The 25,858-nt window shown below is 45.5% G+C and overlaps 1 protein-coding gene across 1 annotated transcript in view; it reads left to right on the plus strand.

Annotated features, from left to right (window-relative positions):
- LOC123766522 (uncharacterized) overlaps window positions 1–23,490 on the plus strand; it is a 409,922-nt gene extending 386,432 nt beyond the window's left edge. The window contains exon 2 of the mRNA XM_069339895.1: window positions 21,932–23,490. Coding sequence (XP_069195996.1) covers window positions 21,932–23,189 — 1,258 coding nt within the window. The 3' untranslated portion in view covers window positions 23,190–23,490. The remainder of the gene's footprint in view (window positions 1–21,931) is intronic.
- Window positions 23,491–25,858: the final 2,368 nt, after the last annotated feature.

Here is a 25,858-nt window from a genome sequence, read left to right on the forward strand (position 1 = left end):
GAAACCTCGGCCCAGAGGGAGACGCTGCATACCTAAGGTTAATTAATTTAGCCTGGACTTCTCAAACTAGACCTTCTGCTTGGAATAGAGCAGACATAGTGCCGATCCCAAAACCCAAAGATCCAGCTAATCCCAGGCCCATCTCTCTCCAAAGCTGTGCAGCCAAGACGGCTGACAGAATGGCACTCAACAGACTGGAGTGGAAAATGCCTAAACTGCACCATGATATGTATGCCTATAGAAGAGGGGTTGGCACAGTGGAATGTATTATAACTCTGTTAGCCCACTTGAATGACAGACCAGGAATGCTGATATTCCTGGACCTCGAAAAAGCCTTTGAACTGGCTAGCGCCCCAGCTATTCTCTGCTGCCTCATTGACAAAGAGGTCAAAGGCAACCTGCTCTCCTGGACCAAAAACTGTCTCATAAACAGAGAAGCAAGAGTAAAACTTCATGGCACAGTCTCTGAGTACAAAAGACATGAAAATGGTACACCGCAAGGAGGTATTCTTAGCCCTCTTCTCTTCAACTGTTTAATGGAAAGAATAATGAGGTTGAAACTCCCACATCACTGCAGGCTGCTAAACTACGCGGACGACTTTGTCATCATCATAAAAGGAAGGGATGCGGCGCGCCTTGCACCCAAATGCTTAGACTGCATCAGTAAAGAGGCAAAACAGATTGGGATCAAACTCAACCCCTCAAAGTCAAAGGCCATGCCCATAAAAATAGCGAAGCCCAACATCCAACTCACAGTACAGGGTCAACCAATAGAATGGGTCGACACCTATCAGTATCTAGGAATCATCCTGGACACACACATGAATTTTAATGCTGAGGTCACATACTTGAGAGAGCGAACTGCGGCCCGGACGGCAATCCTCAGGTCGCTAACCTCCCTTTCTGGAGGAGCCAATCTGCAAGTCCTTCGCACATACTATGTACAGGCAGTCAGATCAGTGATCGATTATGCCGCACCTGCACTCACAAATCTATCACACCAACAGTGGAAAAAGCTTGAAGTTGCCCAAAACAATGCTATGAGAGCTGCACTGGGAGCCCCCATGTGGACGAGGCTTGAAACTCTTAGACTGGAGACGGGTTTGCCCTCTCTACAAGAAAGAATATCACAAAGGACAGCTACAATTATCAGTAAGATAATTATTTCTTCTGATCCAATCCCAGTACGGCAGGCCTTGGTGGTTGGACTAGGCCAAAACAATGGAAACTCTTGGGTTGCAAGAGCAGGAAAAGTCATAAACAGACTACATTTAAAAAACATGATTCTTGATAGAGAGGGTGATCATCCACACCCAAATTACACTCCTTCCGCCCCGTGGGAAGAGCCTACTTTCAAAATAGTAATAGAAAGTCTCCCAATGAAAAAGGCTGCCTATGATCCGACAATCCTAAGGCGCATAATAGAAGAGCAAATGTATAGCATAGCAGTAGCAGGAGCCACCCACATCTTCACAGACGGATCGGTGGACACAGAAAATGAGAGTGCTGGCGCTGCTCTTTGCACGACCAGCGTTCAGGCATATTGGAGACTGGGAGGACTAGTATCATCAACCCAAACTGAGCTGTTCGCCATACAACAGGCATTCGCATATGTGATTGCACAAAACACTCAAAATGCAATCATACACACAGACTCAAAAGCTGCACTTCAAATACTAGGACAAAAACAGTGGAAAGATAATGTGGAAATAATTACCACCATTTTGTATCAAGGAGCAGTCGCTAAAGGCAAAGGCCTCAACATAACTTTAAACTGGATCCCATCCCATATTGGAATCCCATTAAATGAAAAAGCTGATGAAATTGCTAAATTGGCAACTCGTCATCCAGTGATACATAAAACAATTCAACCCAGCCTAGAGAACATAAAAAACATCATCACCAAAAAACTCTCACATCTCAACAAAGCCTACCTACACCAGAGAATAGCTGAAGGTTCGCCATCTGCAACATGGTATCTTCAGGCAACCAAATTAGAAAGGTTAAATATCCCAAAAGGAATCCACAGGGAAATAGCAGTTAGGCTATATAGACTACGTCTAGGTTACAGATGCAACTGGGAGATTGGTGAAACCCGACAGAGAGAGTGCATCTTCTGCCAAACTGTCACAGAAAAGCCGTTACTTCACTATCTTCTGGAATGTGAAGCAACCAATGACCTTAGAAGAGCTTTAAGAGTTCCTGAATCATGCAGTGGCCACCCTGAAGCCATCAACACAGCCACTCTCCTGGTCAACAAAGGTGTCCAGCAGCTGGACACCCTCATAAAGACTGTGAAGCAGTATCCTCCCCCACGATAACAGCTTGATGGTTAAATGCAACCTCAGAACACTGGGAAAAAAAAAAAAAATTAATTAATAATTACGGGAGACATCTCCCGTCACGCAGGGTGCAGTCGCACCTCCACAAATCTCCAGTATCAGCTCTTGATACTGGTAATGGCTCAAAAGGGCCACCACTTACGGGCTATTCATGCCCGTGCCACCTTTTGAGTGGCTTAATCTTTATCATCATCATCATCTTTATCATCATCATGGGGGACAGCCTGGGCCAAGAACAGCGGAGGACAGGGAGACACTCGGCTAAGCCCAACCTGACGTCGAGGCGGCCCCTAGGCAAAGAAGCCTCAGGGCCTGCCGACCGTGAGCACCGCCACCAGGCGTGAGACAGGCCCCCCACAAGCGTGCACGCCCGGGCACGGCGCGAAGGCAGACATACCCCCGCCCCAGGGAAGGCCACGCCGCTAATCCACGTAGCTTAGCACCCAAGAGGGACAGGGAGGAAGCAAACACAACCTAGGGCAAGCGCTCCTCTGAGCACCATGTCACGTGGGCGACGCCGACCGGGCATGGGCCCCAGTGGTCGGGCCCAAGGAGCATAGGACCACTGCAACCTGGCCTCGTGGCGCCGCCAGGCCACACGCAGGGAGCTCGCTGGGCACGCACATCTGGGCGCAGCACGCAGCATGGGCCTAGGGACATGCCTAGGTAGGGGACACAGCTGATTGGCGCCAGAATGCACGCCTGGTAGGACAGGAAGGAAACAAAGGGCACGCCCGGGGCAAGCTCTCCACGGGTTCCGCGCCACGTGGGCGACGCCGACCGGGCTTTGGGCCTCCAGGCCCGGCCCTAGGGGCGTAGGGCCACAGTAACCTGTCCACGTGGGGGCGCCTCCAAGGGCGACGCCGGGCCGCTCGCAGGGGGCCCGGCCAGGCACACACGTCCGAGTGGGGCACGAACCAGGGCCCCTAGGTGCACGCCTAGGGGACACAGCTGACCAGTGCCCTTAGAGCACGCCTGGGAGTAAACACTACCGGGCGCGGGCCGCTCGGGACACGGCGCGAACACACGCCGACTCGGGGCATTGCGGCAGCAGCAAGAATAACAGCCGCTGCAGCACCTGGCACGGACTGAAAAGCGCGCCTGCATACCTCAAGACAGGCTAAACGTGCAGAAGGTCCTAAGGAACTAAGGCGGCCCTCACGGACCTCGGGGGGAAGGTGTCAAGCACACGCCAAACACTGGAGTCCTGACTAAACTTGAACAGAAAATTTTGCACAATACCTTAGAGTAGGATGAGTAGGGCAGGGGGCCCCTGCCGTATCGGCAGACTGATGATTGTAGGACTGGACAGTTTCGAGGTCCGCGCACCCAGATTCGAGTGCTGCGAAGGTGTCGGGCGGAGTGAGAGAGAGCCCCTGTTGTTGTTGTTAAAGATTTAGCTATTCAGGACGGAGTGTCCATGCATGTAGCACGGGCTATGGTGAGCCCGTAATTGAGTTTGGTGATATACATGATAACCTTTTTCCTGTGATATTTAGGTCTAAGTTTAAAATGGAGGAGAGAACTTCTACTTTTTCCCTGCTTATTTTGTCGCTTCTGTTTTATTGCACTGGTTTTAATCTTTTTTTATTAATATTATCTTGGTGGCGGATGTAGATGCAGAATGCTCACTAATGAGTACCATTCCTCAACAGCTTTTCTAATCATTGTAGTCGCGGTGGAATGTGCATCTAATGCAGCTGCTGTCGTTGGATTAATGTTGAGTTTGATGCGCATGGGTTCAGTAGCTCACATTCTAGTAAGTAGTGCAATAGCGGCGCCTCTGCCTCAGTTTCACAGATGTGACACTCTTTAACTATTGGGTTCATTACCTCCCAGCAGCACTTGTACCCAAGTCTGAGTCTGTGTATGGCTACTGCAATGTCTCTGGATATCTTTTTGCCAGGCTTGAAAGAAGAGTAACCAGTGGCTTGTTCATACCATATCGCAGTGGATCTTCCTTCCGCTACTTTGGCTCTGTGGCGACTTTTGATAGTTGAGAATATTTTCTTCTTGATTTGCTCCTTTATCTGTGAGAAACTTGGAGGGATTTGAACCTGTACAACAGGTAGAGCAGTGGCAGTTTTTGCTAGTGAGTCTGCCTTTTCATTACCATCTATGCCAATGTGACTTGGTATCCAATTTAGGGTGATTGACAGCCCTCGATTATGGGCATCTTTTCCTATATGTTGAATTTCTGTGAGGAGATGTATATTATCTCTGTGCTGACTGGATAACAATGCCTGGAGCGAAGATTTAGAGTCTGTATGAATGATGACATCATGTAAATTATTCTCAATTGTATAGTTTATTGCCTCCTTCAGGGCATATAATTCTGTTTGCAATGTTGAGCACCCACTATTCATGCTCCAGTAAGCTTCATGGTTGGTAGTGTAAACTGCTGCCCCAGCAGAACCTTTTTCTTGATCAACTGATCCGTCTGTGAAGATGTGAGTCGTTGTGGGTCTAGAGATAGTTTCCATTTGTTGCTCTATTACTTCCTTGAGCCTCTGCGGGTCACATGCTGATTTTTTAACTGATAATCTTTCAATGATTATCTTTAGAGTCGATTCTTCCCATGGAGGAGGCTGTCGAAAGTGTTGATATGGTCTATCTTCCCTTTTGTTTTTAATGGTCCAATTCATGTCCATTTTCTCTAAAATCTTGACCACATTATCCATCCATGAGCTTGTTCTATACTGTAGGTTTTTCTGAAAGGATCTCTGTATGCTGTCTTTGATTGACAGTCTGGCAGTTGTTCCAGTAAGTTTTCCTATTATGGTGGCTATCCTTTGTTTCATCCTGTTTTCTAATGCTGGTAAATTTGTTTCCATTCTAAGGTTCTCTCTACGCGTCCATATAGGTGCTCCCAGCATTGTTCGCAGAGCATCATTTTGAGACACTTCCAGTTTCTCCCATTGGTTATCACTGAGGGATGTAAGAGCAGGAGCAGCATAGTCGATGAGTGACCTAACTGCTTGAACGTAGTACATTTTGAGTACTGGTAGAGATGCACCCTCTCTAAGACTGGTCAGAGAGCGCAAAACTGAGCTTCTGGCTTTACAGCGTTGCCGAAGATATTCAATTTCTTGAGTGAATTTCAACTGGTTGTCTATTATGACTCCTAGGTATTGAAAAGAGGTAACCCACTCAATTTCTTGTCCTTGTATTGCCAGTCTGATGTCTTGAGTTCTCATTTTAACGGCCATTGCTTTTGTTTTATTGCTGTTTATTTTCACTGCTATGCGTTCCGCTTCCTTGCTGAGAGCCCCTCTCTGCCCCGGAATTTATATGGCCCCAGACTTCCCGCGCATCCGCGCGGGGCGCGCTGCGCAATTGTTTCTTTGTCCCCCTTTTCAGAAACATCTCCGCTTTGTATTGCAAATCAGAGGCCATATTCATATATTTAATTCTAACTCATATTTCTTGTCTTGCATTGTGAATTGCAGCCTTCGCCTATTTTCTTTACCTTATACTTTCCTGAGTTGAACTTTAGCAGCCTTTTCTAGACCTTTCCTCCAGTTTGTCCAGGTCTTCCTATAGTAGTGAATGTCTGTGATCACCTGCAAGGTGACTTAGTGTTGACTACAAGACGACTTCTTAATGCCTGCACGATGCCTCCTTGTTGGCGCCTTCCTGTTCCAGGATGATTACAAGATGATCCCCAGTTGGCGTCAGGACGAATTCAGGACAAACCCCAGACAACTCCTAGCTGCTTTTCATGTTGACTGGTGGCAATATATTATTTATTACATTATATATATTTATTTAAGTTCTGTTCTATACAGTTCAGGTTTATGGTTGCCTCACTTCCCCCCGCCCCCCCCCCCTCTGCTATTATTTGTATTTATTAAGTTTATTCTGGGTTCTTTCTGCTACTATATTATTGTTGTAAGCCTACTTGGCTTATGATCTTCGGTTTCATTGGTGGAGTTGGCTGGGTTATTCTCCACTTGTTACTATTTGCTATTGATGTTAGTTATAGTCACTTTTAGTGTTAATGATCTCATGTCAATTCCCCTTTTGGCTTCTGGCCTCGCCTAACGCCATGAATGTTGTTCCTATTGTATCATACTATTACTAATTTAAGTTCTTAATTATTAGGTCCGGGTTTTAGTTGCCTTACTTCTACCCTCCCTCTGCTTTACTTGTTGTTATCGTTTTCTATGGACTGCGGCTCTGTTATTGTTTATGCTTATTTAGCATAACGGTTTTTGGCCTTTAGGGTAACGAGCGCTATGCTGGCGGCGTTACTTCTCATATTATATTATTACTTTCATTTTCTTTGCTGCCTTACCCCCCCTTTCGTGGGGCATTTTTTGCATTCCTGCCTTTTCCTTAGTCAAGGCATCTGTAGTCCCGGGCCTTAGCTGGGCACGTCAGTCATGCCCTCGGACGGCCCTGTCCTAGGCCCCTTAGCTGGGCCAGTCCGTTACGCCCTTAGCCGGGACCCCTGTGGAGCCCTTAGCTGGGCGGGCCCGCCCTGTTAGTGGGCTAACGGTCCTGCGACCTAGTACTTTGGAAGGAGTATTTGCGCTTATCCTTATCCTACTAGTTCTTATGTCTCTCTTTTACACTCTTCTTAGTGGAACCTTCACGTTATTTGTAATGTATTATCTATTGCTTATAAATAGTATTCCTGCTCTCCAATTATTATACAGTCCTATCTTTGCGCTTGTTACGACCCTGGGTTCTTCAATGGAAACCAGAGGTCAAAACTGAACTAAATAAGCTACGTTAGATTAGCAAAACGCAACTCGATGTGATATTGTTTGTATCTTCCCTGCCAGACGTAAGACTATTCTTGTTTCTCAAAGAGCATTTAAAGACTGAGCTGGGGGTTGATTATTAAATAATAACATAGGCGCCAACTATGTTTACTAATACTTTAATCATTTGTAAAGTAACAATACGTTGCACAGGGGAAGATTTTGAATGTGCTTAGCTGCACGATCAATTAGGCTCTTCCCGGCACCACACGATGCGGGAGGCTGATCTGGGCTGAAGCGGTCTTCTCTGGTTGCTGGCTGTGGTGAAAGGAACGACCTCCTCCTTCCTCTTCGTTTCCTTATTTCTGTGTCTTGTTCAAGATAAGTATATACTGAGCACATTATTCAATCTCTGGCATACTCATGTTCTATGTGTAGAGTAGTATACTCTGTGTGTAGTAGGTGTTTTTAGGGTTTATATTACTAGTTATTCTAAAGGGGGTCCCATTGGAACCACGTGGTCCCCTACCCTAAGCTGACTCTAACTTCAAGTTATTCAATAGTAGAGCTTTACCCTAGCTTAATTGTGTTCAGTGTAAAACCTTGTATCCTGCTTATGTGGACCAAGGCTTTTAACGTAAGGTAGTGTGGTAAAGTTATTATTATTATTGTTATTGGTGTGAATGTATATGGGGGGCTGTTAAGGGGTTAATAAATAAGTACATGAATTATAAGAGTATCGTTCTTCCTGTGTAGGAGATCTTGATCATTCCCTAGACTGACCTTGTTGTGTAGCCAAGTAGTCAGCACTACTTCTAGTTTCCATGGGGGCCGGGCCTTACTGATCTCCCCAAATAGATACATCTTTATTCTGACTGACCTGACCCCTGAATAGCACTAGTTTCCCCATAGCAAGAACACCATTTATTATAACAGCGCTTAGACTGTTTCAGTTCGACTTTCTACTTAGTATTCGCACTTTTTCCCTGTGGCTTATTGTCGTTATTTATTATGTACTAAATTGTTGTAAATTTATTCACGGTTACAGTCTAGTATTTTATTTTATTTTTATATAGAGTTGAACTATTATACGACATTGGCTTCCCAGCTCCCAAGGTTTGCATTATTTGATAATAACTTTGTGAGTTCATAGTACTGGATTATTGCGTATTTTCATGTATTAAATTTGTCTATTTTAAAAACACTAATCTGTGGCCCATTGTCGTTATCTTTGTTACGTTTTCTCTTAATGTATTCGAAATCGTTTTGGCCTGCTCGCCGCCGCTCATAGTGCCTACCTCTATGAAGGGCCCGTCCGGTAACAGGTTCTCAGCCCCAGCTCCTAGTACTGGGGGGAGTATTCAAGAAAGACTGAGGACTCTGGCGGTGGCGTCACGGGGTCAACAACGCAGCCGCGCCTGGATGCAGCAGCCCGGGGCCCAAGTTATTTGTGCTATATATATTTATATTTATTCATTATTTCCTATACTAATTTATAGTATTGCTATTCATTTTATTATTATAAATAAATAAATAAATAAATGTTTATTTAGGTAAGGTACATACATAAAGAGATTTTACAAAGTTTGTTGGATTAATAGATAGAGCTAGTACATACAATGCCTAAAGCCACTATTACGCAAAGCGTTTCGGGCAGGAAAAACATTAATGACTAAAGCTTAAAACTAATGGGTAAAAAGAATAAAATGTGTTGAGAACAAATTCTCGTTCATTCACTTCTCGTTCAGTATTAATTTATTATGGGTCTGGGAGTTAGTTTACTATTTTCGACCACCCCTACGTGGCACTTTCGACATTATCTGTTAATTTTACTATATTATTATATTAATTACATAATTATTTTACATATACGGATCCCTAACCTTACTGGTGTCCATTTAACTTTGCCTCAGATCTCCAGTTCTTCGAAGTTCTTGGGGTGCTGCTGCTCGCAGAATGCTCATTGACACTCCAAGATTGAACTCATTGGCGCCTCTTAAGGCAGTTTCTTAGGCTAACTATTCAGCTCTAGCATGCATCCGGAGGCCAACATACGATGGAGATCACTGTAACGGACTCGGTTACCATCCTTGGGCCAGATTCACGAAGACACTTACGAAGGTTTTTCTTCTTAGCTACGAATGTTTTCCTTCTTAGCGCCTTCGTAGCGGCTATGTTTTTATTTATTTATATACAAGAAGGTACATTGGGTTTGTGAGAATACATAGCATAGTACAGTAATTGCATTCTTGTAAAGCCACTAGTACGCGCAGCGTTTCGGGCAGGTAATCTAACAGATAATTTTAAGTAGGTAAATTCTATCAGAATTAATTAATAAAATGATAAATACATTGCAAGAAAAAAAATGAGATGAGAGAGATTAGTAAGTATATTAAAGCTCTGATTGATTACATTGACAGCTTGATTGGTAATTTAAACAAGATTAATAGACACCATACAGCAGATTGACAGTACATATAAGAAGACAGCAATGATCGCAATGATAAAGATGTTCAGATTGGGTACATAAAGATTGGGAGATTGGGTAGCAATAAATACAGTGCAATTTTAAAGCAAAAGGTAAAAAACTATGAAGATGAAATTAGGTACTTTTTAGTATTGTTTTTGAATGACGCAAAAGTTGGACAGCTTTTCAATTCAATAGGGAGTGAGTTCCATAGACTGGGTCCCATTATTTGCATAATGGGTGTTTACACAAATTAAGTTTGACTCTGGGGATATCAAAGAGATATTTATTTCTGGTGTGGTGATAATAGGTCCTATTACATCTGTCCAGGGAGAGTTTCAGAGCAGGATTTGCATTTAAGAACAGGGTTTTGTAAATGTAGTTGACACAAGAGAATTTGTGGAGTGAGATTATGTTTAGCATGTTTAGGGAGTTAAACAAGGGGGCTGAGTGTTGTCTGAAAGCAGAATATGTTATTATTCTGATAGCAGATTTTTGCTTGGTAATGATGGACTTGAGGTGGTTTGCAGTGGTTGAACCCCATGCACAGATACCATAATTAAGATAGGGATAGATTAGTGCATAATACAGAGAGAAATATATAATATTTTAGCAGTCTCCGTGGTGTAGTGGTAAGACACTTGCCTGGCGTTCCGCGAGCGCTATGTCATGGGTTCGTATCCTGGCCGGGGAGGATTTACTGGGCGCAATTCCTTAACTGTAGCCTCTGTTTAACGCAACAGTAAAATGTGTACTTGGATGAAAAAACGATTCTTCGCGGCAGGGGATCGTATTCCAGGGACCATAGGATTAAGGACTTGCCCGAAACGCTACGCGTACTAGTGGCTGTACAAGAATGTAACAACTCGATCTTGTATATATCTCAAAAAAAAAAAAAAAAAAAAAAAGATGAGAGCAGAGTTAGGTACATAATATCTGATTTTGGAGAGTATACCAACTGTTTTAGAGACTTTCTTAGTTATGTGTTGTATGTGGGTACTGAAGTTGAGTCTCTTGTCTAGGAATAGGCCAAGAAACTTTCCATCATTTTTATTGCTAATGTTTACATTGTCTATCTGAAGGTGAATGGCATTTGTAGATTTGCTTCCAAATAAGATGTAGCAGGTCTTTTCTATGTTAAGTGTTAGTTTGTTGGTTGACATCCATAAGTGGACTTTTTTTAGTTCATTATTAACAATATTATTTAGTGTATGTGGGTTGGGGTTAGAGTAGATGAGGGTAGCAAACAATAGCATCAGCAAACAAAATAGGTTTCAGAATGTTAGAGACGTTAGGCAGATCATTGATGTAAATAAGAAATAAGAGAGGTCCCAAAATGCTGCCCTGTGGCACTCCAACGGTTATTGGTAGAGTGGGAGAGGTTATATTATTGATGGCTACACATTGGTGTCTGTCACTAAAATAGGATTGGATATAGTCCAGTGTATGGCCTCGAATTCCATAATGATGGAGTTTACGTAAGAGGTAATTGTGATTAACAGTATCAAAGGCCTTTCTCAGGTCAATGAAGAGTCCAATCGGAAACTCATTTTTGTCAAGGGCAGAGTAAATTATATCAAGAAGACTAATAATTGCATCGTTGGTACTCTTTTGGGAGCGGAAGCCAAACTGACAGGGGCTAAGAATGTCAAATTTTACGAGATAGGAGTAAAGTTGTTTGTAGATAATTTTTTCAAATATTTTTGATAGTATGGGTAGGTTCGATATTGGTCTATAGTTGTTTATGTCTGCCGGATTACCTCCTTTATGAACTGGTGTTACTCTTGTTTTTTTAAGGATATCAGGGAAGGTATGACACTCAAGGGATTTATTGAACAGCAGAGCTATAGGTGGCGCAAGGGCATAGGAGGCGCTCTTGTATACAATGGATGGGATTTCACTGATGTTCCCAGCTTTGGTTTTTAGTGAGTGTATGATGGACACAATATCTTTCGGGCTGACTGGTGAGGGGAGAAGAGAGTTTGGATAGCTGCCTGAGAGATATGTGTTGATATGTGTCTGAGTCTGTGGGATTTTACTGGCAAGGTTAGCGCCAACCGATGAAAAGAAGCTATTAAATTCATTCGCCATTTCTAAATCAGATGACGGTGTAAGGCCATCCTTAGAGAGTGTTATCTGGTTGTGGGAGTGTTGTTTAGTTCCTAGGATATTAGAGATGGTTTTCCATGTGCTTTTCATGTTGCCTTTTGCTTCTTTGAATCTAGTCTCATAATATGAAAGTTTAGCTTTTCTTATGATACTGGTAAGCACTGATGAGTACCTCTTAACTACTTCCTTTGTAACTAGGCCAAACCTAAATTTCTTTTCATATTCGTGTTTTTTGTTGATTGATTTGATTATGCCACTTGTGAGCCACGGGTTATTTTTTCTTTTATCAGTTACTTGTTTGGTAAGGAGGGAACATTATTATTATTAACATCTTTATTGACAAAATTAATTACAATTTTGCCTAATCTGAGGATTTTGATAGTCTTATTAAATTGAGGTTAATGCTAGTAACAGTGAGTGTTGTAGAGGCTTAGAGTTTTGGAGAAAAAGAGGTTAGTTAATGAGTTTATATCCTGTGTATTATTAAATTCAGACTCCCAGTTAATATTGTGAAGTGCATTAGAAAGATTGCCTAAAGCTGATTCACTGTGTAGCCTGAATGAAAGTTTCTTGCTTTCTGGTGGTGTTGCGTCCATGTTTGCTATGAGGAAGGTAGGATAGTGGTCAGTTGTTCTGTCATAGATTACCCCAGATGTAAGGGGAGCTGTTATATTAGTCCATAAGTGATCCAGGGTAGTGGCAGATGTTTGAGTGACTCGGGTGGGCTTGGTGATTGTGGGGATTAGCATACAGGAGTGCATGCTGTTACGGAAATAGTCAACTTGAGGGTTGTTTTGAAGACCCAGGTCAATATTGAAATCACTTCCCAGAATGATGTGATTTTTGTTGAGATTGTTATTTATGATAAGATTCTTTACGTTATCTGAGAATGAAGCTATGTTGGTATTAGGAAATCTATAGATGGCACCGATAGTCAGAGAGCATTTAAGGGATTTACTGGAGAACTTGGCAAAGGTATATTCACAATAGTCGTCTCTATCACTGATGACACTGTTGCAGATGAAGGTATCTTTGTAATATATTGCTGTGCCACCACCTTTTTTATTAGGCCTGCAGTTATGAATGGCTTTATAACCAGCTAAATTGTAGAGTTGGGTATAGTCTTTACTTAGCCAAGTTTCTGTTAAAATGAGGAATGATAAATTAGTACCTAGTGCTGTGAGTAGTGCATTTATATCATCAAAATGTTTACCAAGGGACCTAACATTTTGGTTGTAAACTGATAAGCAGGTGCTATTTAGGAGTTTGTTTTTTGCAAGATATTTTGCAAGATATGTCGGTATTCAGGTAGCTACACTAAGTCGAAAAACTTTCGTAAGTTTGGTCCGGGATCTAAGCGTGGTTTCGACCACTCGTAGCTTTACGTAAACTGGATATAACTCAATTTTTCTCTACTACATAACACTGGGATCGATTTTAAGATTTTGGAACAAAAGATTATAAAATTTGAATCTCGTGAGGAGGAGTCCTTCGTGTTAGTTATATATGCATTCTCTGCTTGAAACTTAGAGTAAATATGTCTTTTATGATATTAGAATTAGTTTTATAATAGCAAGATATTATACCCGTAGTTATTAAGTAAATAAACACTGGTGAACATGAAATATGAGAGAAGGTGATGAGCCCTGCCTGATGGGATCATTTACTATCACCAAATGCCCCTGTTCACCTAGTAGTAAGGGCGTACTTTAGCTATACATACCCATTTCTAATTTATTTAGTTTGGTTTTATTTTGAAATTAAATATGGGTGAGACATAAAATAAAAATATGCTGCACAAATGATGTTAGGTAATTAAGACATGCCCGAAACGCTTTGCGTAATAGTGGCTTTAGGCATTGTATGTACTAGCTCTACCTATAAGTCTACCAATCCTTGTAAAAATTTATTGTATGTATGTACCTTACCTAAATAAAATTGTATTGTATTGTATTGTATTGTATTAAAATTATATATAATGCTACAATTATAAATTAAAAGAAGTGTAAAAATGTCAAAACTTTATTCATTGAATACTTAAAGCTATAATTATGACTATATGGACTATTAAAAAAGAGAGAGAGGGAAGTATGGGTCCAAGACCTCTTCCTGTTACACAACTTGGGTGTGGAACAAGTAATTATCAAAAGAAGGCACCATGCCGGGAAGGCTATGTAGCAGTAAGGCAGTGAGATGAGGCAGCTACTTATTTGAGAAATGCTTATTTTATTTACCTTATAAGCTGAGGCAACTTATTTTATTTGAGGAATACTCAGCTGATTCCTCTACATTTAGCATGGAACAAATTTGTGTCCAAGACCTCTTCCTGTTACACAATTTGGCTGTGTAACCAAACTAGAAGTCCTCTACAAATCAAGGGACCCAGAATGTGGAATGACCTACCGAATCATGTCAAAGGCTGTACCTCTCTCAACCAGTTTAAGAGTTAAACCAAGTACTACCTAATTAACTCCATGTAACCTAACTTACCCCCTAAATGTCAACCCATGTCTTGCTATTTTTTAAACAATGCTGTTCACCAACATGTACAATTGCTGATTTATGCTATGTTATCCCCCTTTTTGTATTTTTTATTCCTTCTTTCAACACAATTTACACCTAATCCCGATTACTATTAAGTTTTAGTCTAAGTGTTTTTTCCCCCACACCTTGCCCGAAATGCTATGAGTATTAGTGGCTTTAGGTATTGTATGTACTAACTCTGTCTATAAATCCAATGTTATAATTATGTGTCTGCTATGTGGGGGCTAGTATTATTATGGAGTAGGGTCAGCAGTTAGAATTAAGATGTATCTCAAGTATTGGAGATCATAATTAATTGAGTGCATTAATATTTCTTTAGGTCTTATTAATTATACAGTCATAACTAAACTATTTATAGTTAATAATCATTAGCTTAAATTTGCCTATGTTTATTATTCAACTTTTTTCTTTGATTTCATTTATTACCTAGGTTGCCTAGCCTCGCCATACTCCCTTACTTCATTGTACCCCTGGCTTTGCCTGTGTCTTAAAATGCAAATTATTACTTACAGTGTACTTGAGAGTACTTGTAAGCAATCTACCTCATTTTTCTTTTTTTGTTCATTTGTGTTTGTATTGTATAGTCTTGTTTATATATTTTTCCCCCTTTTATATCAAAATTCTAATTTGTAATTGCCATTCTTGCCTTGGTTTTCCTGCAACCAGCCTTTTTATGCAGACAAGTATAGACCCAGAACTAAACCTCTTATCCACTTTCTATGACAATCACCACTTTAATGATCAAAATTGCAGATATTTTACAGCACATGATGTAAACAATGTATTAACAGATAATCACAATATCTCTGTAATCAACTTGAACGTTAGATCCCTAGGTAAACACTTCGATGACGTTAGTGCCTTGATTGAAACTATTGACAACAAATTCTCTTTTATTATACTTACTGAAACGTGGCTGAAAGAGGATATTACTCAACTCTTTAACATGCCTAACTACTTGGCAATTCACAACTGTCGTCAAATTCAGAGAGGTGGTGGTACTGCTCTTTACTACCACCAAGAACTGACATGCTTGAAAGTAATTAGAACTAGAGACTGCTGTGGGGAGTATATCTTCACCAGTTTCAGGGTCAAGGGTGCCGAGTCTGTCCTGTCTGTGGGTGCAATCCATAAAATTCCTAACACTGATGTGTCCGAATTCAATTCAAACCTTAGAAATCTAATACTAGATAACAAACTGAACAAAAAACATCTAATTATCGCAGGGGACTTTAATATTGACCTCTGCGAGCCTGAACACCCTACTGCTGTTAGCTTCCTCAACTGTATGAATTCCTGCTTCCTCTTACCCTTAATCACTAGACCTACTAGAATCACTGATAGTACTGCCATGACTGTAAATCACTTCTGGACCAACATAATTCATTGAAACTTCATTGAAGGTTGTAACAGAACCCATGAGCACCACACCAGAAATATATACAGTTTTGATATTCCTAGAGTACGACTTAATCAAACTAGAAATGCTCTACAAATCAAGGGGCCCAGAATGTGGAATGACCTTCCCAACCATGTTAAAGACTGTACCTCTCTCAACCAGTTTAAGAAAAAAACTAAACACTACCTAATAAATTCCCTGTAACCTACCTCACTCCTCTATTGTCAACCCATGTCTGTAAATGTTTTTTTTTTTTTTTTTTTTTTTTTTTTTTAATCACCACTGTTTGTTAACCTATTGTATTTGTGCTGCTTTTTCAGTCATGTTCCCCCCTTTTTTTTATCTTTATTTGTATTTGTTCTCAACACTTTTTATTCTTTATGCTCAATTAGTATTAAGTTCTAGATATTAATGTTTTTCTTGCCCGAAACGCATTGCGTAATTGTGGTTTAGGCATTGTATGTACTAGCTCTATCTATATATCAATCCATTAATGTAACATCACTTGTATGTATGTACCTTACCTGAATAAACATATTTATTTTTATTTTATTTTATAACCTCTCCGCTTACTTCAGGTATAATCACCGATAGCACTACAGACCATTACCCCAGATTTCTCTTAACAAACATTGACAAACCACCTCTAGAGACAAGGGAGTTAAGTTTTAGGCTGCACAATGAAACTGCTATAGACAATTTTATAACTGCTGCTGATAATGTCAACTGGGAGTCCGAGTTAGGTAACATAGGGGACATCAACCTAGCAGTGCAATCTTTTCTTCAAAAAACTCTTAGCCTTTATAACACCCACTGTCCTATGCTTACAAAACAAGTCACAACCAAAAGGCTTAACAATTCTTGGCTTACAAAGGGAATACTTAAATCCATTAATAAAAAACATGACCTTGAGAAGAAGTATAGGTTAGGAACCGTCTCCAAAGAATTCTCAAAGAATTACTCGTTATTGCTATCTAAAATAATTAGACGAGCCAAAACTAAATACTACGAGGATAAATTTACCCAAATAAAGAGCAACATTAAAAAAACTTGGAGCACAATTTCACAAATATTGGGATCTAAGAAGATTTTAAATAACAAACTAACACTCCTGTCCAATAACGATGGTCAGCTTTCAGCCTCTGATACTGCTATTGAGTTCAATAGGTTCTTCTCTTCCATTGGGTCATCCCTTGCAAATGATATTCCATCTTCCTGTACTGATGTTAAGGACTATCTTACAGGTAACTATCCACAGTCTCTGTACCTAAAGCCTATTAATTCCACTGACGTAAATGAGATAATCCTTTCCCTTAAAACCAAGTCTAGTGCCCTTGAGGAGATACCAACTTTAATTTACAAAAAAGCCTCCAGATCTTTAGCCCCTGCTATTGCATTGCTCTTCAACAAGTCACTTGAATTCCAAACCTTTCCAGATATTCTAAAAAAAGCGAGAGTAACCCCTGTCCACAAATGTGGTGATCTCACAGATGTTAACAACTACAGACCTATATCAATCCTGCCTAACTTGTCAAAAATATTTTAAAAACTAATCTACAAGCAGCTTTACTCTTATGTAGCCAAACACAATATACTTAGCTCCTGTCAATATGGCTTCAGGCCCAAAAAAAGCACTAACGATGCACAGTATGATTAATGGCCACTGCTTCGCAAGCGGGGATGTTTCTGATGGGGGAGAAAGAAACATTTGTGCAGCGCTTCCCGCGGCGTTGCGCGGGCAGTCTGGGGCCGTATAAATACGGGGCCACAGAGGGACTCTGCCCTCACTCCGCCTGCCCTTGCCGCTGCCCTCGCAACCACTCCCCGGCCGCCCGACTTCGCACGAGATGGACATCATGCCAGCTGCCTCGGTACCTGACCTCTCTCTCACGGACATCATGGGGCCCTCAACACCCCAGACCGATCCGGCAGGGGCCTCCTGCCCTACACTTTTAACCCCAAGGTGAGGTTTTCTGTTCAATTCTAGTCACGACCTCCCCAGTGCGGCGTGTGCCAAGCGCCATCCCCTCACGGTACGTGTGTGCCGCCTTAGTTAGTCCTTTGGGCTCTCTGCTGTTAGTTCCCGGGAGAGCTGGGGCACCCTTCTTGGCCCCGTGTCGGGCGCCCCCGTGCCGTGCAGGTCGCGTGGCTGGCTTAGGGTCGGCGTGCGCCGGGCCGCGTCCCTAGTGGCCTGCGTTCAGTCTCCTCTCAGGTGGGGCACCGTCCAGCCGTGCCCGTACGTGTCCAGGGGGCCCCACAGCGTGGCGTGCCCAGGCGCACGCCCTGCCCGGGGACCCGTCAGCGGCCAGGCGTGCCCTTGCCGGCGTCGCCATGTGGCCAGGCGTGGTGGGCCCTACGCCCTTCGTGCTCTGCCTTGGGGCCCATGCCTCGCCGCCATCGACCACGTGTCTGGTCGTTTGGGCGTGCTTCGGCGTCCTTCCCGCCTTTCCTTCGGGGCTCCCTGTTGCTGGCCTGCCGGGTTCCCTGGGCTGTCCCAGGGGGCCAGGTTTCTCCTTGTCCGAGGACATGTGTCGCCGTCGGCGACGGCTTGTGGCCAGGTTCGGTCCTACGCCCGGGGCGCATGTTCTTGGCGGCGGCGACACGTGGCCAGGCGTGGGCGGCCCTATGGCGGGCCCCGCCTTGGGGCCCATGCCTTGCCGGGTCGTCACGTGCCTGGCCGACAGGGCGTGCTTCTGCGACTTTCCTGTTTTTCCCTCGGGTGTTCCCTGTGCCGGTCTGCCGGGTTCCCTGGGCTGTCCCCAGGGGTCGGGTCTCCCTGTGCGGACAAGCGTCGCCGCTGGCGACGACTCGTGGCCAGGTTCCAGCCCTTCGCCCGGGCCTGCTACGGGGCACACGCCTGGTCGTGCTGCCACATGGCACGGCGCTCCATGGAGCGCACGGCTGGGCTGTGTTCTGCCCTTCCTGTTCCCTTATTTGGGTGCTAATCCACGTGGCTTTGCGCCACAGCTTCCCCACGTTGGGGCTCGGGCTGCCTTGCGCCCGTACGGGCGCGCCTGTGTGCGGCCCCCCCCCCCCTCCCTTTCGTCTAGGCCCTGAGCATGCCGTGTGGCAGCGCTTGGTTGGTAGGCCACGGGGTCCTTGGCGTGTGTGGTGTGTTCTCAGCTAGGCACGTCGCCCTTGGACGTCTCGCCCGGCCGTGTTGCCCGGGGAGTTAGTCGCAGGCCCTTTGGAGTCCCGGAGTCCCCAGGTACGTCTTCCCCGGAGTTGTCGCCGAACAAGTTGTCCCCAGACGTCCGTCTGCCCGGTGTAAGACCGGCATGTTGTACCCAGACGTACGTCTGGCCGGTGTAGCCCGGTGTGTTATTTCAAGCTTTCCGTCGTCCAGGCCCTCAGGCACGTGTCCTGCTTGCCTGGGGGGTAGCCAGGACCGTTACTCCACGTCCTCCGTCTGGCCGGTGTTGCCCGGCAGGTTGGTTCCCAGGCGTTCCCGCCTGGCCGGTGTAGCTCGGTGCGTTTGTCTTAAGCGCCCTGCCCGTCCGTTGTAGCAGGGATTCCTCCTACGTTGTAAGTTCAGCGTTCGTCCGCCTGCCCGTCCGCCTTGTGTCGTCTGTCGTTCTTCAACGTCGGAGGGAGACGCTGGCGTTGGAGCACGGACCCGAGATCAGCTCGACGACGTGTGCAGGTTTACGTCTAACGGTACGCATCACAGGCCCTGGGTTCGGCGTTGCCGCCGGCAATCCAGGATGTCTCGTCTCCCTCGGTGTTCGTTAAGTCCTCGGCGTCCAGATCCAGGGGCAGTGCCCTGGACAGGGGGGGTGGCCCCATGTTGCCCGGGGCACGTTCTCCTCCAGCAGATGGCGGCGTCGAAGTGCCGTCAGGAAGAGGCTGCGGGCGACTCATATTCCTCCCTATTAATTATTCCTTTACGCTCGTATCCTTCCTCTGCCATTTAGATTGGCGGCCAGGAGGTGCCCTTACGCTTATTCTCCCTCGAGTTTATTCCTTGGTTTTCCACATGCCCATGTTATTTTGGTAGTGTTTATTGTTTATTGTTTTCTCTACACGCTGATTGTATCCACTTATTTTGTACTTGCAGACTTCACGTGCCATGCCTTGCCCTTATTCATAATTATGCTCTACATTTCAGCACTGACATGCCTCTGCTTTCAGATCACCACGGATTCCTTTTGCCAACAGCCTAACTTAATTTACTCCTTCATTCGATGCCTTGCGCATGTCGCATGTTTTTTTTTTTTTTGCGTTCGCTGTGTTACAGTATGTTTGTTCACTTTTCCTTGCCTTACGTCATTAAGTAAAGTCAGCCAGGATGTCCTATTTGCAGAGTTATAAGTAATTTATTCAGTAAAGTCAGCCAGGAGGCGCTATTTGCAGTATTCGCGGGCCCTTATTTTGCTTTACGTTCACTGGCCCTGCATTTTGCCTAGTTTCCTCAGTAGTTACAGTATTTTACGCTTGGCTCTTGCAGTTTATTCACGTTGCTTATTTGGTTATATTTATGTTATGCATCACCTCCGTTCTCTTATGTAAAAATGGCTATATATACACGCCGATTGTATACCCTTATTTTGTACTTGCAGATACCACGTGCCATGCCTTGCCCCTATTCATAATTATGTTCTACATTTCAGCACTAACATGCCTCCTGCTTTCAGATTACCACGGATTCTTTTTCCCAAACAGCCTCCTTAATTTACTCCGACAGTTGATGCTTTGCTCATGTCGCATGTTTAATTTTGCGTTGCTGTGTTCGGTATGTTTGCCCACTTTTACCCTGCCTTATGTCATTAAGTAAAGTCAGCCAGGATGTGCTATTTGCAGAGTTCCTAAGTAAATTATTAAGTAAAGTCAGCCAGGATGTGCTATTTGCAGTATTCGCGGGCCCTTATTTTAGCTTCACGTTTCCTGGCCCTGCACTTTTGCCTAGTTTCCTCGGTAGTTACAGTAGTTTATGCTTAGCTCTTGCAGTTTATTCACGTTACTTATATGGTTATATTTATGTTATGCTTCTCCGTTTTCTTAATGTAAAAATGGTTTTATTTATTCTAGGGCGAAATGTTCCATTTAGCCTACCACAATTTTATACATCTTCTTATTTGGTAACATTTGTGCTGTGCATCATTTTATGTTTGTCATTAAATTTGTTATCTATTTATTATAGGGCGAAATGCTCCATTCGCCTACCACTATTTAATTCCTGTTACTTAATTGGTTACATTCGTGTCGTGCATCATTTCTGTTGTAAAAACTTTTTTTTACTTAGGGCGAAAGGTTACATTTAGCTTACGTTATCTTTGCCTCTGCCATCTTTTGTTTATTTCCTTGCCAGTGTCTACAGTTAGTAGTCCCCTTTCCCTCGCCGTTGTTTTCAAGGCAGCCAGGATGCGCGAGGTGCAGTTGTGGGCCCTCGCCTCTTGCTTTATGCTTCTGGCCCTGCAGTTGTTGGGTTCCTTTCATTTACTCCTCGTTTACGCCTAGCTCTCGCTGTTAGTTATGTTCTTCCCCCGGTTCCTCTGTCGTTCAACTACGCTTGTTGCTACTACGTCTGTAAGGTTGCTAGCTCGCCTTGCTATCGGTGTTGCGGGCCTCTTGCTTCTTGCTTGTTTATTCAGGCTATTTTTCCCTCCCTTCTCTGGGTTTTTTTACATTGGGTTGGTTAACTTTCTTTCTGTTGCTTCGATATTTTCTTGGTCTCCTTCGGGTGTTTACTAGAGCTTTGCCTTTATGATTTGGGTAAATTCAGACGCGTCGGGCTCGTTGCTGTGTTCCGGGCCTCTTGCCCTTGCTTTAAGTTATTTGGGCCTGTTCGTCAGCCTTCCCCAGCTCATTCGCCTCCTGCAGGCTATGTTTGGCAGCTGCTTGTCTCTTTTGCTGGGTTACTTTTATGCTTGTCCCCTTCCTGTCTAGGTATGTTTGGGTATGGCCAGCGGTGCACAAGCCGCGGCTTATCGGTTGCCCCCCCCCCCCGGTTCCCTGTTTACTCGGTCTCGCCCTCTTACTTCCGCATTCTTCCATCCCATTCTACGTTATCGCCTTTCGCTTTCGGGCCTATGTCCTTTCTCAGCCCGGGTTGTGTGCCGTCCAGCGCGCCTCGGCGACGTTTCTTCTCTTCGGCCCTCTGTCATTTCCGCCCCCCCCCCCCCCCCAGCCGTGAGGGCTCGCCTGTGGGAAACGTCTCCTTGGTTCCTCCTACGTCTGCTTATCTTAACCCCCCCCCCTCCTTCGTGCCTGTGGGATTCTGTCTCTATCCCCGGCAACGTGTCTTAATTACTGTTAGTTGGGGCGGTGTATGTTATGCTAGCAGGCGCGGCAGCCGGGTTTCTTTCCCCCCTGCCTGTTGCCAGGTTAGTCAGGCTGTCACTAACGTTCCCTCTTTCCGCAGTGGCGAGAAGCCGGACCACCCAACATCTGCAACACGGAAGAGGGCACGGACGGCGTCAACGCGAGGACAGCAACGTAGTGGAGCACGGACACAGCCGGCCAGGGCGCGGACCAAGCCCGCACGCTTTGCCTCCCCCTCTACAGAGCCCTCCTCGGCTGGCTCGGACACGGACAGCGGGCGCCCACCTCAGCTGGGCAATTCAGACAAAGCAACGGGTGGCGCAGTGACACAACTCCCACCCCTTTCAGCAGACGATTGGACGACGCTGCAGGCCCTCATTGCGCAAGCACGTGGGCCCTCCCCGGGCTCAGGTCACCGCGACGGAGGAGGTGCCCCGGCCGCCCCAGCCCCGGCCGCCCCAGCCCCGGCCGCCCCTGCCCCGGCCGCCCCAGCCCTCTCGCCCTTCCCCTCCGAGCGTCGCCCTCGATACAGGGCCAGGGGGGATACGTCGAGGCGCCGTGCCAGCTCCTCCAGCCCGTCCTCTTATGGTGAGTCTCCCAGGGTGAGCGCTTCTTCCACTCCTCCTAGCCCTTGGCTGGGACACCTTCGGGCACCTCAGGCTTCCTCCATCCCACTCCTGGGCGTACAAGTACCACAGGCCCTCTGGGAAAAGATCTGGGCTAAAAAGTATGTTGACCTCAGGGAGTTGCTCACTCATGAGCGAGAAGCAGGACCCTACGAGACACGCCCCGCGCCCTCCACTGACCCCCAGGCGTCTGGTAAGAAGCAGCCGCCCCTGACGCCAGACCAGTGGGCGCACAGCTTTGACATCTATGCTACGATCTACATCGAGAAGCACCCGGCCGTGGCTCAGGCCCTACTCACCTACACCCGCTACGTCAAGACCATGAAGGTGACCCTTAAAAACGACTGGATGTGGTACGACAAGGCCTTCAGATGGGACAAGGAGAGGTCGGACTGTTCTTGGCTTGATTACAGGCTGGACCTGGAATTCCGCTCGGTACAGCGCGTCGCACACGTCGCTGTTCAGACAGGCAGACAGGAGGCAGGTCGGCCGGCAGCCCTTACCCTCTCTAGCGCCCGGGCCGCAGGGCTCCCCCCGGGCTACTGCTTTGCCTACCACTCGAGAGGACCCGGCTGCAGTTTTACTTCATGTTCCTTCCTGCACTACTGCCCGCGCTGCCGAAGGAGGCACCCGGCCTACACCACGTGGCCCCCAGCTCACACACGCGACAGACCCACCCATGACCAGCGCCCACGAAGACAACCACAGGACAAGGCTAAGAAGAAGGCCTAACGCTAGGGGCAGCCTGGTTCAGGGGAACGTGGCCGCAGGTCTGGGGTCGGCTCAACATTGCTTTGCTCGAGCTCTACCCTTTCTTCATGGGTATAGCACTTTTCGCCCCGGTATTGGCCAATAAGAGGTTGGTGTGCAAATCGGACAACAGTGCAGTGGTAAACGTGCTCAACACACTCTCTGCTAGGTGCCCCCCTACTAATGCAAATTTTCAGGCCCTTGGCAGTGCTCTTACTCATCCATAACATTACACTCCTACCCTCCCACCTCCCAGGAAAATTAAACGGGGTTTGTGATGCTCTTTCCCGCTTACAGACGCTGCCACCCTTGTTCCTGCGAGAAGCAGGCCTCGCCGAGACGCCGACAACAGTTCCCGCGCACCTCCTGCCCTGCAACTTCACCCTGCAACTGTGAGGACCCTATTCAACTCCCTGCAGCCAGCGACGAGGCGTACTTACAGGGCTAAGTGGGTGGAGTACGCCGCCTACGTCTCGGCAGGGCGGCGAGGAGAATGCCCCTTCGATGCTGCACCTTCGACTCTGGTGAACTTCCTGCAATCTCTGCCCTCGCGGGGCCTGGCTTACCGCTCTCTGCACGCCTATCTAGCGGCCATCGCCTTCGTCTGCAAGCTACACGGTAGGAGGGACCCAACTCGGCAGTTCCTGGTCACCCAACTCCTCAAAGGGGCACGTAACTCCGCACAGCGGGCCCCTGCACGGCGTCTCCCTGTGACGAGGAGCCTCCTGCATCGCCTGCTGCGGGCACTGGGAGGCGTATGTAACACTGCCTATGAGAAGTCTTGCTACAGGGCGCTCTTCTCCCTGGCTTTCCACGCCTGCCTACGCCCGGGTGAGGCGGTCTACGTGGAGCATGGCCGACACACGCTCAACCTTGAGCAGGTATCACTTACGACGGCAGGAATAGATATCGTCTTCAACACCTACAAGCACAGCGCAGGCCGCACGCCCACCCTCTCCCTGAGAGCGAACCCTTCCAGCAAGTACTGCCCGGTCCGTGCTCTGTCTAAATACTTTAATTACAGGGGCGTGGGCCCGGGGCCCATATTCAAACACGCCGCAGGCGCTCCTGTCACCAGGCGAGATTTCTCCAGGATCCTACGCGCTGCCTTCTCCGCGCTAGGCTTGCCTCCAGATGACTACGCGCCGCATTCCTTCCGTATCGGCAGGGCCACCCAGCTGTCTCGGGACGGGCTTGCCACATCAGAAATAATGGCAGTCGGCAGGTGGAAGAGTAGTGCTTTCACATCCTACGTCAGACGGGACGTTGTTGCTCTGCCACTTTGAGTGCCTCATGCGGCCAGCTGGCACTCGCCCTTCGGGGGGGGGGGGGGGGTCCGGCCGCTGGCCTGCGGTGGGGGTGCAGCGCCGGTCCCCAAGTGTCCCGCTGTCCGCAGCTAATACTTTGCCCAGTCTAGGTGCTAGTAAGCCCTACTTGTAGTCACCCCCCTTCTCCTTATTCATTAGGTCTTTACGGCCTCTTGGTCGGGTACATTATGTGTTATGTGGTCTCTCACTTATTAGTTACTCTTTGTGTCCTGCATGTTATATCCTAGTGTTATATAATTACTCCACATTTGCACTCGGCCTTAATTCTAGTACCAGTTAAGCTTTAGGTTTCTGCAGAATTAGTTTCCATGTCACTATAGGCTAAGGTCTCATACTTACTACGGGTGTACCTTTTAAGTTAAATCTAGTCCTCGGACTTGGAATTGTTACTGTTAATTCTTACTTTATATATTTACATGTTCTGCAGAATTTAATCTTCAATAAACTTTAAAGCCCCATACTGCCAGTATCTTTCTCCCCCTGATCAGAAAACTTGATTCATGCAGCTCTTGATAAAAATGAGTCCTCTGTTGGGTTATTTGTGGACTTGCGTAAGGCTTTTGACATTGTCAACCACCAAAACCTTCTTCTTAAATTACATCATTATGGAGTCAGAGGACACTCCCTGCAATACCTCAAATCTTACCTTACTGACAGGCTCCAGTATGTTTCTGTGAATAATTCAATTTCTCCCACCCTACCCATCAACATTGGTGTTCCTCAGGGCAGCATACTTGGCCCTCTCCTCTTTCTCATTTTATTTTTATTTTATTATTATTTTTATTTATTTATTTATGCATATACAAGAATGTACATAAGGAATGTGAGGATACAAATATGGTAATTACAGTCTTGTAAAGCCACTAGCAAGCGCAGCGTTTCGGGCAGGTCCTTAATCTAAGAAAATTTTAAGGAGGTAAATACTTGCAAAATTTATAGACAAAAAAAATGATAACAGATTACATGAAATGAAAAAAAAAGATGAGAGAAAATTGTAGGTACAGTATATTAAAGCACATAGGTAGCTAAGATTGATTGCAATGACAGCTTGAATGGTAGTTGACAAAAAATAGGTAGGCACAATACAGCAGAAACAATATATGATTGATTGCAATGACAGCTTGAATGGTAGTTGACAAAAATTGGTAGTCACAATACAGCATATGGCTAGCACATAAAAGAAGACAGCAATGAACACAATGATAAGGTTGTTTGATATTACATAAAAATTAGGAGATTGGGTAACACTAGGTACAGAGCAAATTTAAAGCTCAGTGTAGGAAACTAAGAAGATGAAGTTAGGTACTTTTTGGTTTTGCTTTT

Source organism: Procambarus clarkii, chromosome 5, assembly GCF_040958095.1.
Source record: "Procambarus clarkii isolate CNS0578487 chromosome 5, FALCON_Pclarkii_2.0, whole genome shotgun sequence".
Classification (NCBI taxonomy): Eukaryota; Metazoa; Arthropoda; class Malacostraca; order Decapoda; family Cambaridae; genus Procambarus; species Procambarus clarkii.